Raw genomic sequence first — 14,978 nt, forward strand, 5'->3', positions numbered from 1 at the left:
GATTTGAGGGGTCTTAAAGACTGGATAAAGTGCTATATAAGTACAGTCCATTTACCATTTACTTCAAACTGTGTTTTTGAAGTTTTGAAACATTACTCCCAGCCAAGTGATAAGAAGTTGAAAAATGATCTATAAAAGAATCTATTAATGTAGGATTTCTATGAAGGTAGATATTGTGCAAAATGCGAGAGCGTGTAAAACCTGATGTGAGCACTTGCAGAAAAAAGATCTGAGCTTGTGTGCATACATTTGTATAAAATATCCACGTGTCTGTGAACCAAATTTGAAGTCACAGAAGAACAAAAAAAGTGTTGTAGCTTGTAGAAAAAAAATGAAATTAGTGATAAAATGTTCACTTGCAGAAAAATATATATATTTTAAATATATTTTCCATTACAACTGCAACTTGGTTATTACAACCTCTCAAATCAGTCATTACAACTTCACAAATCTGCTCTGCGGCATTATAAATCAACAAATCTGCGGTCTTGACTTTTGCTACACTTCTTGCGATGAATGTGTCCTAAAGTGATTTTTACCCGTATATGTGGGGGGAGGGTTGGAGCGAAGGGGCGGAGCTATCAGAACGACGAGGCGCAAGCTCAAGTCAGTCACACACACAAATGACTACTGTTGCTCGTTTCACACCAACGCAGCTCCCGTTCTAGCTCCGCCTCCATGCTTCGCTCACAACAACAACAATGGGGGACTGCGTCGGGTCGATGATCGTGTTTATCAACTACTTTTAATCATACGGAGCTAGATTCAATTAAATAACTACTTCTCCAACCTTGTACTTTTTTGGTTCATTGTTTATTAATGTGTTACAGCCAGTGCTTGAATTGGAATAAAAAAGGTGCCAGTACTCTAAATCAGCAACAACTATTTGGCACAAAGTCATAGTATATCCTATAATGCTGGTGGGTTTGTCTCTTTACTGTATATTTTAGAAAGGCTCACTGTACTTAAACAAAATGACTCAGGGTGCATCTGAGATTAGAGGGGGTGCAGTGGTAAAGTGCTATTTTTATAAGTGAGGAGTGGACCTGACACCCTCTACTCTAGGGGGGTCCGGGGGCATGCTCCCCCGGGAAATTTTTTTTTTTAAATATTGAAGTTAGATGCATCAATCTGGTGCACTTTGAGAGCAAAATGAAGAGATATATGGATACCTCTCAACATCCAAAATGAAACAACTGTAAACAGATTTACTTTTTCTTTATGGATATAAAAGAAAGTAAAGCTTGACTCCTACTGGCTGGTTAAATGACTCCTCGTACCTGAGGCCACTACCAGTTTTTTGTGCCATTTTGCTGGATTTATTTGTCAATAGCGTTGCTGCACAAAGTGATAGCCCTCTAGTTTAAATCTACTACCCAAAAAGAAACATATGGAGATGGGTTACTATTTAAAAAAAATTGCAAATCTATTTGGGAACAATGGGGCCGGGCCTCAAATCCTATTGGGGGGTCCGGGGGCATGCTCCCCCGGTGAATTTTTTTTTTAAATGTTGGACTTAAATGCATCAATCTGGTGCATTTTGAGGGGGAAATAAAGAAACTACACCCATATGAAACAAAAATGTATACATTTAAATAATCATAAAATCATAAGTACATGGCCATAACCAATAACATACAATATCCAATATGAAAAAACATTGAAACTTGTTTATTTATTTGTTTTTGGTTCATTTATAGTTGTGAGTGTGTCTGGGCTCCTGAATCGGCCTCTCCTGTCTCCCTCCTCTCCCCCCTGCTCCTCTTTGAGGCAACAGCAAAGACTAGTTTTAGCTCTCAACAAGTTTATCTTACCTTTTTTCACCTAGTTAACATTTTGTTTGTATTATTCATGCATATTTTACGAATCACTACCCCCTCAAATGGAAATATGTGTTTACATAAATGGTGACCGAACCGTTTGAGACCCACTGAGATAACTTAAACTAAGTTAACTATCTAAAGACTCAGAGAGTAATTTACCTCACCAGAGCTGTAGTTATCAGCCTCTCAGTCTGACAGAAAGGACTCTCCCTCCACCTTGTTGTTGAAACAGCTCCTTATATCCGTTAGCGCAGCTAGCTAGCACCAGATGCTAACAACAATACACGTAACCGGTGCGCGCGCTTTCTCGCTCGCTCGCGCCACACATACACCAACACACACCCTCCCGAGCTTGAATGACACACAGAGACCAATGGAGGGCATGAGTATGATCTGTATGAAAGTGGCAATGTCGGCAGGCCACGTCATGTAGACAGCCAGTCACCCTCTGTGAGGCAGAGTCAGACCCACATTTGCGCTGCGTTGCGTTTACAATATATACGTATATTGCCGGCGGCTGAGTACCGGCATTTTACTGAGTACCGGCACCTTGCCGGTACTCAGTAAGAAGTGCCGGTACCACATGGGTAAAAATCAGAAGTGCCGGTACTGCGTACCGGTGAGTACCGGCCCAATTCAAGCACTGGTTACAGCGACATTTACCGACCGCTGCAGTGCTGCTCTTCCACTGGAGTTTATTCTCATGATAACTCACAGCAGCGGCCGCTGTAAAGTCTTCACTGGCTGACTGTCACACAAGCAGCTGATAAATATCCCCAATTCCCCATAAGTGAATGTGTATCAGTCTGAATTGACGCTGTTTGGCATCACAACGCTGTTTTGAAAGTGTCTAGTATAAAATGGGTGATGTTAGCATAGCAACCGAAGCTAAACCGACTATATTGACAAGGCTACTTGTAGCTTGTTGCTATAACTTGTGGCATAGGCTAAGCCGGCACATTTTACCGGAGTATTTTTCATTATGATTCTACTTGTGATAATCGGACATGACAACCTGTGCAGCCCATGTATTGATTCCATCTGATAGCTGCTATAATACAAAACAAAACGAACATAAGAGTGACGTATGCGGTTTTTGCCTAGACCGACACTTTTTTCGAGCTTGGTAAGAACCGGTTTTCGGGGAAAAGGGCCGTCTCCGCTGCGGCTTGAACAGGAAAAACCGGTGCTTATCGGGCACAAGCTCCGAACCGGCCCTGGAACCGCGTTGGTGTGAAAGGGGCAACATGCGGGGCCCCGCAGTCATCCGGTTCGACCTGAGATGGTGACGGCCCGTCTACACTACAGGCATGAAAAAATCTTGAAGCTGGGCGTGTCTGAAGCTTGGCGATTTTTTGCGAGCAACCAATCACATGAATCTCCCGCCCCCGACATACAAAGCAATAGCAATGTTAAAACGAAGTAAACTGGATATAAACTCTCCAAACAGGTGAAAAAACTATCAGTTTCACCCACTGTCTCTGCCACCTCCCTCCATGCCTGGTTCCTCCGGTTTGTATCCCGGTAAATAGTTCCGGTCGTAAAGAACCGGGTGATTTGCTACCGTAATATCTCGTTTGGAATATGAGGAAATGAACTGCGGTCTGGCTCTCCCAGCTTGCACGCGATTTGATTGGCTGCGCTTGCACTGGCGGGATTTGCATAAACGGGATTTGATTGGCTGATGCCAAGCATCGAGCCTCAAAAGTTGAACATTGTTCAACTTTTGATGCCGATAGATGCTCGTGATGCTTGCAAAGCCATGCCATGCTCCCCACAATGCAGTTCGGCGAAGATTCAAAATCTTCTACGTCACCCCATTCAAGTGAATGGGCGAAGCGTTGAAAGCATTTTTTGATGCCTGTAGTGTAGACGTACCGTAACTGACTCAAGCTTGCGCCTCCTCGTTCTGATAGCTCCGCCCCTTCGCTCCAACTCCCCTCCCTCCCCCACATCTACAGGTGAAAATTACTTTAGCGACACATTCATAGCAAGAAGTGTAGGAAAAGTCAAGGCCGCAGATTTGTCGATTTATACTGCCACAGAGCAGATTCGTCAAGTTGTAATGACTGATTTGAGAGGTTGTAATAACCAAGTTGCTGTTGTAATGGAAAATATATTTTAAAAATATATTTTTTTCTGCAAGTGAACATTTCATCACTAAGTTCATTTTTTTTCTACAAGCTACATAACTTTTTTTTTCTTCTGTGACTTCAAATTTGGTTCACAGTTACGTGGATATTTTATACAAGTGTAAATGTATGCACACAAGCTCAGATTTCTTTTCTGCAAGTGCTCACATCAGGTTTTACACCATATCTACCTTCATAGATTTCATTTACGGACCTTGAAGAAAGCTCTTGCAGCAGCAGTATCTGCTCCTGACATATGGGAGTGGAGAACACATGCTTTGAATTACTTTAATATGACGTTAGATCACCCTCAGGCAGTCTTTGAATCCTTTTAAATGCAATTTTGCTTCAGATTTACCCGACATGTCTTCCAGTCACATAGCCAATCAAAACAGATAATCATCAGCTACTGCCACGGGTGCATGTGACCTTATTTAAAGATGTTCCAACGAAGGAAATTGTTGTTTGCATTTATTAAAAAATTAACACGAGACATTAACCCTTCATGGGGTAGAGAAACAAATAAAAAAGACCACAAAGCGAAAAGCAGCTGACTTACTCAAAGAGTCTCAACTTTCTTCAAGTAACTGATCTGAAAGTATAGACAATTCCTTTCTATTGCGTTTTCTATGATTCTTATGTATTACTGGTGAAATATATATAAAAAAGCCATCTAAACGATTAAACGTGTATACTGTAACAGATGTATTGTGTTGTATTCAAAGATAGCAAAGAGGTTCAAGAGGAAAGGATTAAAGAAAGGTGCATTGTTCAATCCTTTCTTCTTAAACCACTTTGCTATCTTTGAATATTAGACAATACATTTGTTACAGTATACATGTTTAATCTGATAGGTGATTGTTATTACATAGTATTTCAAATGTTTAATAAATATTTAATGTATTCAAATTCAGGGGATTCAAGATCTTCATAAAATAAGTGAAACTACTACTTTTTTCCCTTTTTTAATGAATATTCATCAAGCATACATTTCCAGGCTACACATGTTCCTTCTATGGACCAAACCTTAATTGCTTTGCCTTTCTCCTTTATGTCAGCTTTGGTTTTTAAGATGATAGATCTCTGGCATTCTGACCTATTTTTCCATGTATCCCTCTCTTCCTGCTAGAAGCCGAAGAAGCCACCTCCACCTTCAAAAAGCATCGGTGAGTAACACTTGACATCCTGCTGCTCATTAAAGGCTAGCAACTCAATGCTATAGCTGGGATTTGTGCTACTCCATGTGTCTTTCAGTGGAACTCCCTGTTCTCACTACTTAAGCTCACTTTGAACACATTTACCTCATACTGCTTCAGAATATGCAGAATTGAAGTCTCTTACTACTTTGAAGCCACAGCACATTTCATTGTAACTCATTATTTCCTTTGAAATACATTTATTTTTTCTACCAACCTTGAATATTGAAGATTCAGGGATTATTAAGTTACCTGGGCAATTATCTTAATTCTGCCTGTCTCGAAGTAGAATATGATGGACTTGAATCAGAGTTTGTGATGATTATTTATTGATAGTGTTTGAATCACATCATAGAATACCAGTAGAACAGAGCATGGACTTTATAAACAAGGATATGGTGAACTCTGAGAACTGCATATTAGAAGACTATTTATAAAAAAAAGAAGCTGCTGTATCTGGAAGGTTAAGTGACCACTCTACCAGATCTTGACTGCTTTTATGATGGTTGGTAATTACCAAAAATATTTTTGAAAGGTGGAAATCGACCATAAAAAAAAGGATAAACAATGAACAAATAGTGTATTCATTAATCACTTCTTTGTGGTACTGAGCTATTACGTCATACGTACGAGCAATGTGCCCATAAACCAGTTTTATAATTATATATAACATATTTGAATGGGCTTTTTTGGACCATAAAACAGCCACAAAAATATATAAAAATAAAACAAAAAGGAGAAAAAAACAAGACGTGCTTTACGTGGACATTCTATACAGTGTGTTGCAAAATAAAGACCGACTTATCTTATCCCAATTATCTTATCTGACTTTTACCAAAGATAGAAAAAGAGACAAGTTAATGCATTCATGATGGTGGTAAAGCTTAGTTCCAATGTAATCCTTGAATTGCTTCCAATTTCTGTCAGAATTATAAGATGAGTGAATCTCAATTGTTTATACTGTCATAAATATACTTATTTGAAGTGTAGCTCCAAAAGGATTATAATAATATAATGTCCCCTTATGCCTGAAAAAAGCTATATCAGGATCAGGCAATTTTGAAAATATTTGGCAGTGTTTTGAAGTGTGAACTCCATTAGCTGATTACATTTGGACAGTACCAGAAGGACTTTGCTATAGAGGCAGGTAAGAGCCGGTGTCTGTCACGAGTAGAGTCAACACATGCAGGAACATTTGGGGATGTTTGACTTTGAATTAAAGCTAATCCAGCACCTTGAAATAAAAGAGGCAGATGTCAAAAACGTTTTACCATGTTCATGGTGTTTAAAAGTGTATTTAGATTCATTTGTAGAATTTGGAGAACGCTTCATCATATGCTTCAATTATGAATTTGTTAGTCAACATTGTAATCATTTTACTTTAGAATGAGGTGGAACTAGAAGTGTTTCAAGAAAGTTTTGGTATCAGGATAATATAATTGAAGTAGGACATAATGCTCATTTTCAGGTTCATAGTAGTATTTAGTGTCTCCTGTGACATGTCTCCATGCTTTAATGTGCTGCAGCACCTCTTTTCACCCTCTGTCTGAAACCAGAGCCCATTCTGCTCTGATCAACGGCTTAGAGATGTCCTGTCCCTTAGCCTACCACATACAATGTGTTGGAGCACTAGCCAATAGAACAATGAGGGTGACATAGTGCACAAAAACCAAAATATAACACACTACAGGAAAGGGACAACCACAATTGGGGTGCAACAACTAATCGATTAAAATCGATTTCCAAATTAGTTGCCAACTAATTCAGTCGTCGATTTGTTGGTGACGTCATCACGTGTGTTTTACGCGCCGTTAAGCTCCAACGTTATTGGTATTTTTATCGGTACTGGAGACATTTAAAAAATATATGTCATGTATTATTGCTACAAAAACATTATATCACAGTCTTAGTGTCTCCAACTCGTTTCTAATATGCAAAAAGACAAAGAAATGCGTCTATGGTCGGTCGGTGTATTTTTGATCTTTCAAATCCAGACGAGATCTCTCTCCCCTGTCTGTGTGGGAGGGGGCGGGGCAGTTTACACACACGCAGCTGCTACATGCAGCAACACACACACGCCAGGGATGGCGGAGAGAAGCGCTCCAAGGTGTGGTTAAACTTTGCCCATCTCGATGTGGACAATGCTCGTTACCTAAAGTGCAATAAGAGTTTAGCATGTAAGGGCGGTAACACGAGCAATTTGTCTAAACATTTAGCAAAAGTGCACCACATCCAGACGGAGGAATGCACCGGGTTCGACTGTCTTTCTAGTAGCTCTGTAGCCCCGTCCACGAGTAACTTTTCCACGTCAGCAACACAGAGTTAACAAAATTATACAAGCATGGGTTAATGATTAGAGGTAACTGAGTTATTTATTTAGTTACAGTTTCAGCTATTCTGTTCAAAATTCACATTACATCACATTATTTAATACGTTTTGTTAAAACATTGTTGTTTCTTTTGATGTGAAATATTATTATCAAATGAGTCGTTTGTTGCAGCCCTAAACCACAACAAATTCAATAGGGCCCATTTAAAACGAGATTTTAATCCTAGCATTGAAATGTTATTTTTTTCTGTCCTTTCTTGGGAATTAAATCTCCAGGGCAGGCATTTTCAAAGTCACTGCGTGCGTCATACAAAGGCCGGAATTGTTCAACTCAATACTTAGAAAAAGTTTCCCTGGAAAGCGCAGTCCCAAAACCCCCTGTTCTCCAGTTGTTGTTTAATGAAAGTCATACGCATAGTCTCATGGTTCTGAGTGTCAAAGGGTTATCAGCACAAAGATCAAACATTTGCAAAATGCACTCTTGCATCATTGCCTTCATGTCGACACAGGATGTTTGCGTTCATGACCTTCTTCCTGCCGTGTGGTGCAGTTTGCTGTCTGTATGTCTGAGACGTCTGAAATGATGCTATACCTGCAGAGTATTATGTGCCAGAATGGGATAGATGATTATTCTGTAACTGTCTCTCGAAGCCTGTTAGAGGTGTGTGTTTTGGTGTGTGTCAGAAAGCAGTTCTCTTTGTGTAATTGTGCTTGTGAAAGTGTGTGACAGACAGACGTTGTGACGTTGATCGGACCATGTTTCGTTTTTCAGCACTTAAGCCGGAGGTTCCAAGTGTGGACAAGAAGCCTCATCCCATCAGGCCAGAGGACAGAGGTAGGATCCTCCTCCTTTCCTCACACTCATCCTCACCCTGCATATCACACATTAGCATCTCATGTTCTCTTTTTGACATCTTTCCCACTTTGGAGCACTCTTTTCCTGACGCACTGCAGTGTCACCACTAACTCCTCTATCGACCTGTGGAGGCAGTACACAGAGACCATTTTCCATCTCGTCTCCATTTTGTCTTTGGTAGTGTTTGTTTGAACTTGATGCTCTGCACTAAATTAAGAGCACTGTTGTTCGCAGAAACGGATGTTCTTTTCCATGAGAATAAACAAAATAATTAGTTTAAATGCTTCAACGAAAAATGGTCTTATCCTAGGTTGTAGCTAACGGGTTATGGTTAGAGAGAATGTAAGCTAGTTTGTTATTTAATATTAAAGGCAAAAAAGTAACTTTTACACATTCAAGTTTCTTGACAAAAACTTTGCACCTTCGGCCCATTACACATTTTTACCAAACACAGGTTGAATCTGTCCATCCTCCTGAAGATTCAATACAGATTTTGTTTTTCACATTGTTGCAGTATAAAATGTACGTCATGTCTACGAGTGTAGCTAAAACAAATGTGCATTCATTTTGACCGTAGTATTAAATGAAAAGATCGGTACATTAATAATACCCAATAATGATCTTGCTGATTAATTACAAGCACATGTCCCCATCTATACACAACATATATGCGTCATACATTTCACTGACCTGAAAACAACAGAGTTAAAGACATATATTTGCATTTTAAGAAATACAATTTTGAAATAAAACAGTTTGAGAGATAAGAGTTAACAACATGAACATCCAGGCTACCCAGCACTTTGATGTTTTGATAAGCAAGCTCTATTTTGATGTTTTTTTCAATGTGATTTGGCTAATCATTAACATGCAAAGAACATGTGTCAATCATTGAAAAATGTACACGTGTAACATTACTGCAAACACACATGGTTATTTTGAGGTTTCATTATGAATTGTAATGTAGCAATTACAATGACATATCTACTCTGCTCTGTTGCTCAGGGCTGACCACCAGACACACACACACACAAAGTTAGTTCAAAGACCTGCGTTTATTCTGACAGGCTGTTATGTGGCGTGTATCTCACATTCACACACATTACGTTTCTTTCCTTCATATCAGCTTACATTTGAATATGTTCTGGCCTACACGTTCATTTAATATTATTTTAAATGAAGGTGTATATTATATACATCCATTGGCTACACATAGACATTAATAACGCCGATTTCTCCGGATCTGTATTAAGTACAAGAACCTAAAAACTTTACTTCCATCACTGCGAGTCACCTACTTCTTTACCACAGGGTCTTCTTTCTGCTCTTTTTCTATCAGTGACCTCCAAGCTTCAGCGTACATCATCTGTTACTCATGCTGTTCTCCTTCCAGGTATCATAGCATGAAATAATTATCGTACTCAAGACATTAATGCATATGCCCTTTTCATTTTAGCACTTACCTCCATCCCCAGTAATTCAACTCTCAAAGAAACATTATAAGAGGGACTTTCTAATAATACTTCTTTGAGACTTCAATTGCTGGGTACTCAGTTGTTGTGATATTGCAGCGATGTGAGTGAAAAATGCAGAAAGTACAAATAACCTTTGCAATTTCATGGGTTTAACTTCGGGCTGAAACTTTGTTGGAATAAAATACATTTGGAATATTTATCTCTAATATCACCAATGGCAGTAGTGGAGTTGAATTAAAGTCAGCCCGCAGGTTTTTATGGATGGAAAAGCCTGAAAACGATATGAAAATTAAGATAACTGCTGTTGAGCAAGTTTCTTTAACTCTGAAACTATTCTCTCTCCCAATGCATTATTATTAATTATATATGAGTTCATAACCACTCATAGTGTAAGCCATTCTTCATATTCCATACTGCATATTCCTCTGTATACTTTGCACATTACTGTTCAATGCTACCTCTTTTGTAACTGCACAGCTCTTCCGCTTTCAATTCTGATATACTCCATGTATTTTAATTCTCTGAGTAAACCGTTGTTTTCCTACTGTAGTTCCCTTTTTATATGTATAATTATTATAAACTTTTTATATTTTTAATAAAGCATATGTATTATAATTAATGTGTCCCTTTTTCACAACTTACCAAAGCAAATTTCTTATATGTGTAAAACTAATAGGCAACACACCTGATTCTGAAATGTTAGTAGATCAGCCAAAATATTTAAAGAAAATAATGTTCTTGGAGTAACAACAATTTTATAATTATTATGGTATTGGTAAAAATCTAATCTAATAAGGCAATCCAACGATATAGGTAAATACTGTAAGGCAGCAGCAACGGTTTGACTCAATTAGAGTGATGCTATGTCACGTCATTATACAATTCCTGTTTTTAGCATCAAACTTTAAGTACATTTAACAACCGAGTTTCCTATTGCTTCCACCATCAACAGCTGAACTGAATCCCCTCTCTTCCTAAACTATCTCTTTCATCCCTCTGGCTTTTTATTCTCAGTGCCAGCTAAGCATATTTCATTAAATGTCATTTCCAACTTGCAGGCTAGGCGATGTCAGTTAGCATAAGTCATTCATCTCAGCCACACGTATTAAACATGCTAAACCTCCCTTTCAGATGCAAATTAGATTGAGAGTATAAAGAATAGAAATCACACATAAAACTGATCTGACAATCATTAACTGCGAGCTACATCAAGATCAATTTTCCTCTTTCATGGCCGAACAGATGTGTCCCGGACTTCTTAAGACTCCAAAAATAGAATCAGTTAGAGCAGCGGATTTCAAAGTGTGAGGCGTGCCTCCCCTGGGGGGCGCCAGAGAGCTTCAGGGGAGGGGCAGCGTGAGAAAAAAAAGAACGAGAAAAAGATGAATAAAGTGTCACTTGCACACTTTTGTCTGTCTGTGGAGACCGAGTTCCCCCACCTCGCCAAAAAGGCTGTAAAAGTGCTCATTCCCTTCACCTCCACCTAACTGTGAGTGCAGGTTTTCCGCATTGACTTTGATCAAAAGCAAGTACCGGTCAAGGCTGCAGCCAGAGGATGCTCTACGTTTATTCCTGTGTGCATCAAAGACGCATACTCATTGTTCCCACTAAAGTAGGGGTGAGTGTAATAAGGAGGCAAAGTTTACGTTCAGTGTGTTACCGGGAGCATATAAGGATTTATCCACCATGTTGAAAATGTTAAAAAAAAATATGTCTTGGAAACACGGCGTGCTGCAGCACGGGTCATGCTGCAGCTAGATGTGCCTGTCCTCTGTAAGAAGGTGTAGGCGACTGACATGCAAGGAAGAACGGCTGTCCACAGGCTGTTCCAACTTTAACAACTTTATTAACTTCCAGGGTAGTGAATTGAACATGCAATTGTAATTGGGTGTGTGGTATATTTTCATGCTCACACACGCATGTTCTACAACACACAAACTGAACAACACTCAATTGTCCGATCTCTACTGTACCACTGTCCTTGCGATCTTGTTATAACAACAAGTGCACGTTACTGATGCAATAATATTGCATCAGTAACGTCTACTTGTTATACCATATTATGGTTGATAACATTCAGGCTTATTCTAGAGGGGTGCAAGGAATAGTCCAAGTAGTGGGGGAGTTTTATACAATATGTTTAAAACATAAAGATCAAAAGTTATTGTTTAATGTTTTAAGGAGGTGACGCACACAGAGACGAGACAAGAGGAGAGAAACAGTCATTTAAAATGGCGGAAGGTAGACATTGAAAACAGAGTATTTAATGACATGTTCTCTTACTGCACCTCTTTGAAATGCAATTGAATTCCCCTGCATTATAGCAACAACAACAACAATAATAATAATAATAATAATAATAATAGCAATAATAATTGGGAGGAACGTTACGGCTGTTATGTTCTCTGAGGGGAGGCTCACCTTCCCACACTTTGAAAACCCCTGAGTTAGAGAATTCATGGAGTTTATAAAGTATCAGTAATTCTATACATTATACATTTCCTAGTGTGATATCAGCAATTAAATAAACTGTCAGAAGTATAAAAAAACAAATGACACTGATTTCCATCTTATTTCCTTCAGTTATGAGTTATGAACCTCAGTTTTATTTGGTCTATGAAGGCAGAGCGGCAGGAAGATTTCTCTCCCAGATACAGTATACAATCACAAGCTCAGATTATGCATTATTTGAATACAACAGTGATTGCAGGGCTATTTATTTGTTGTGTAAAAAAGGTATATAGAAATTCAGAAACATTTTATCTTTCAAGCACTCTTTTTTTCTTCTACGTCTTGATTTCTTGTGGTTCCAAAAGTATGGAAGCCCATTTGCTCCAAGGAAATAATGAACTGTGGAACTATTTGTATCATTTTCTGTGCAACAAGGCAGGGATTCTATTTAATAGACAACAACCTCTTTCATAACTACTTGGTACACAGCTTAGTTAAATTCTTGTTTTATAATTGGCCGATTTGGACATTCTGCGGTTGCTTTTTCTTGATAGCAGAAAGAAGAGCGATTTTTGTTTATTTAGTTTAGTACTTTATCTTATGCTTGTTTCATTTATTTTTATTATATATTTGTTTTACTTTTATATAGCTTTTAATTGATTTTAACCTAAAATGGAGCAATTGTTACCGGGTGGTCAATAAAGTATTCTAATGTGATGAATATACTAATATGCTGAGTCACAACCAAGTGATTTGGAAAACTAACTTACTTGGGATTTTCATTATGGTCCATAGGCTCAATCCCCATTGTGTCACCTCATGCGTTATTACATTGTTGCCCAACATACATTTATTAAAAGGAAAATCTATGAGATAATTACTTTGTAAAGAGCATGGAGGCTATGTTCAGCCGCGGACTTGTTTTTATCAGCAGACAAGCTTGTTGAACATTAATTTGCCCTGGTTGTTTCAGTGCTGCTCAAAAATAAATGGACTTTTGTGCCTCAGACATAAAACAATGCACCTCAGTTGCTGTGTGTAATTCTAGATGATTGCAGAAATGTTCTCTTTGAAACTGTCCACAATAAAGCCATTTCTCCTCTTTACTATCAGTTACAGTGGGGGGGAAAAGTATTTAGTCAGCCACCAATTGTGCAAGTTCTCCCACTTAAAAAGATGAGAGGCCTGTAATTTTCATCCTAGGTATACCTCAACTATGAGAGACAAAATGAGAAAAAAAATCAAGAAAATCACATTGTCTGATTTTTAAAGAATTTATTTGCAAATGATGGTGGAAAATAAGTATTTGGTCACCTACAAACAAACAAGATTTCTGGCTCTCACAGACCTGTAACTTCTTCTTTAAGAGCCTCCTCTGTCCTCCACTTGTTAACTGTATTAATGGAACCTGTTTGAACTCGTTATCAGTATAAAAGACACCTGTCCACAACCTCAAACAGTCACACTCCAAACTCCACTATGGCCAAGACCAAAGAGCTGTCAAAGGACACCAGAAACAAAATTGTAGACCTGCACCAGGCTGGGAAGACTGAATCTGCAATAGGTAAGCAGCTTGGTGTGAAGAAATCAACTGTGGGAGCAATTATTAGAAAATGGAAGACATACAAGACCACTGATAATCTCCCTCGATCTGGGACTCCACGCAAGATCTCACCCCGTGGGGTCAAAATGATCACAAGAACGGTGAGCAAAAATCCCAGAACCACACGGGGGGACCTAGTCAATGACCTGCAGAGAGCTGGGACCAAAGTAACAAAGGCTACCATCAGTAACACACTACGCCGCCAGGGACTCAAATCCTGCAGTGCCAGACGTGTCCCCCTGCTTAAGCCAGTACATGTCCAGGCCCGTCTGAAGTTTGCTAGAGAGCATTTACATGATCCAGAAGAGGAATGGGAGAATGTCATATGGTCAAATGAAACCAAAATAGAACGTTTTGGTAAAAACTCAACGAGACGTGTTTGGAGGAGAAAGAATGCTGAGTTGCATCCAAAGAACACCATACCTACTGTGAAACATGGGGGTGGAAACATCATGCTTTGGGGCTGTTTTTCTGCAAAGGGACCAGGACGACTGATCCGTGTAAAGGAAAGAATGAATGGGGCCATGTATCGTGAGATTTTGAGTGACAACCTCCTTCCATCAGCAAGGGCATTGAAGATGAAACGTGGCTGGGTCTTTCAGCATGACAATGATCCCAAACACACCGCCCGGGCAACGAAGGAGTGGCTTCGTAAGAAGCATTTCAAGGTCCTGGAGTTGCCTAGCCAGTCTCCAGATCTCAACCCCATAGAAAATCTTTGGAGGGAGTTGAAAGTCTGTGTTGCCCAGCGACAGCCCCAAAACATCACTGCTCTAGAGGAGATCTGCATGGAGGAATGGGCCAAAATACCAGCAACAGTGTGTGAAAAGCTTGTGAAGACTTACAGAAAACGTTTGACCTCTGTCATTGCCAACAAAGGGTATATAACAAAGTATTGAGATGAACTTTTGTTATTGACCAAATACTTATTTTCCACCATAATTTGCAAAATAAATTCTTTAAAAATCAGACAATGTGATTTTCTGGGGGTTTTTTTCTTTCTCATTCTGTCTCTCATAGTTGAGGTATACCTAGGATGAAAATTACAGACCTCTCTCATCTTTTTAATTGGGAGAACTTGCACAATTGGTGGCTGACTAAATACTTTTTTTC

The 14,978-nt window shown here is 39.1% G+C and overlaps 1 protein-coding gene across 1 annotated transcript in view; it reads left to right on the plus strand.

Annotated features, from left to right (window-relative positions):
• Window positions 1-14,978, plus strand: part of cd2ap (CD2-associated protein) — a 123,901-nt gene that overhangs the window by 77,071 nt on the left and 31,852 nt on the right. The window contains exons 10-11 of the mRNA XM_079643084.1: window positions 5,085-5,121; window positions 8,253-8,315. Coding sequence (XP_079499210.1) covers window positions 5,085-5,121; window positions 8,253-8,315 — 100 coding nt within the window. The remainder of the gene's footprint in view (window positions 1-5,084; window positions 5,122-8,252; window positions 8,316-14,978) is intronic.

The sequence above is a fragment of the Notothenia rossii genome (genome assembly GCF_949606895.1).
Source record: "Notothenia rossii genome assembly, chromosome: 8".
In the NCBI taxonomy this organism is placed as follows: domain Eukaryota; kingdom Metazoa; phylum Chordata; class Actinopteri; order Perciformes; family Nototheniidae; genus Notothenia; species Notothenia rossii.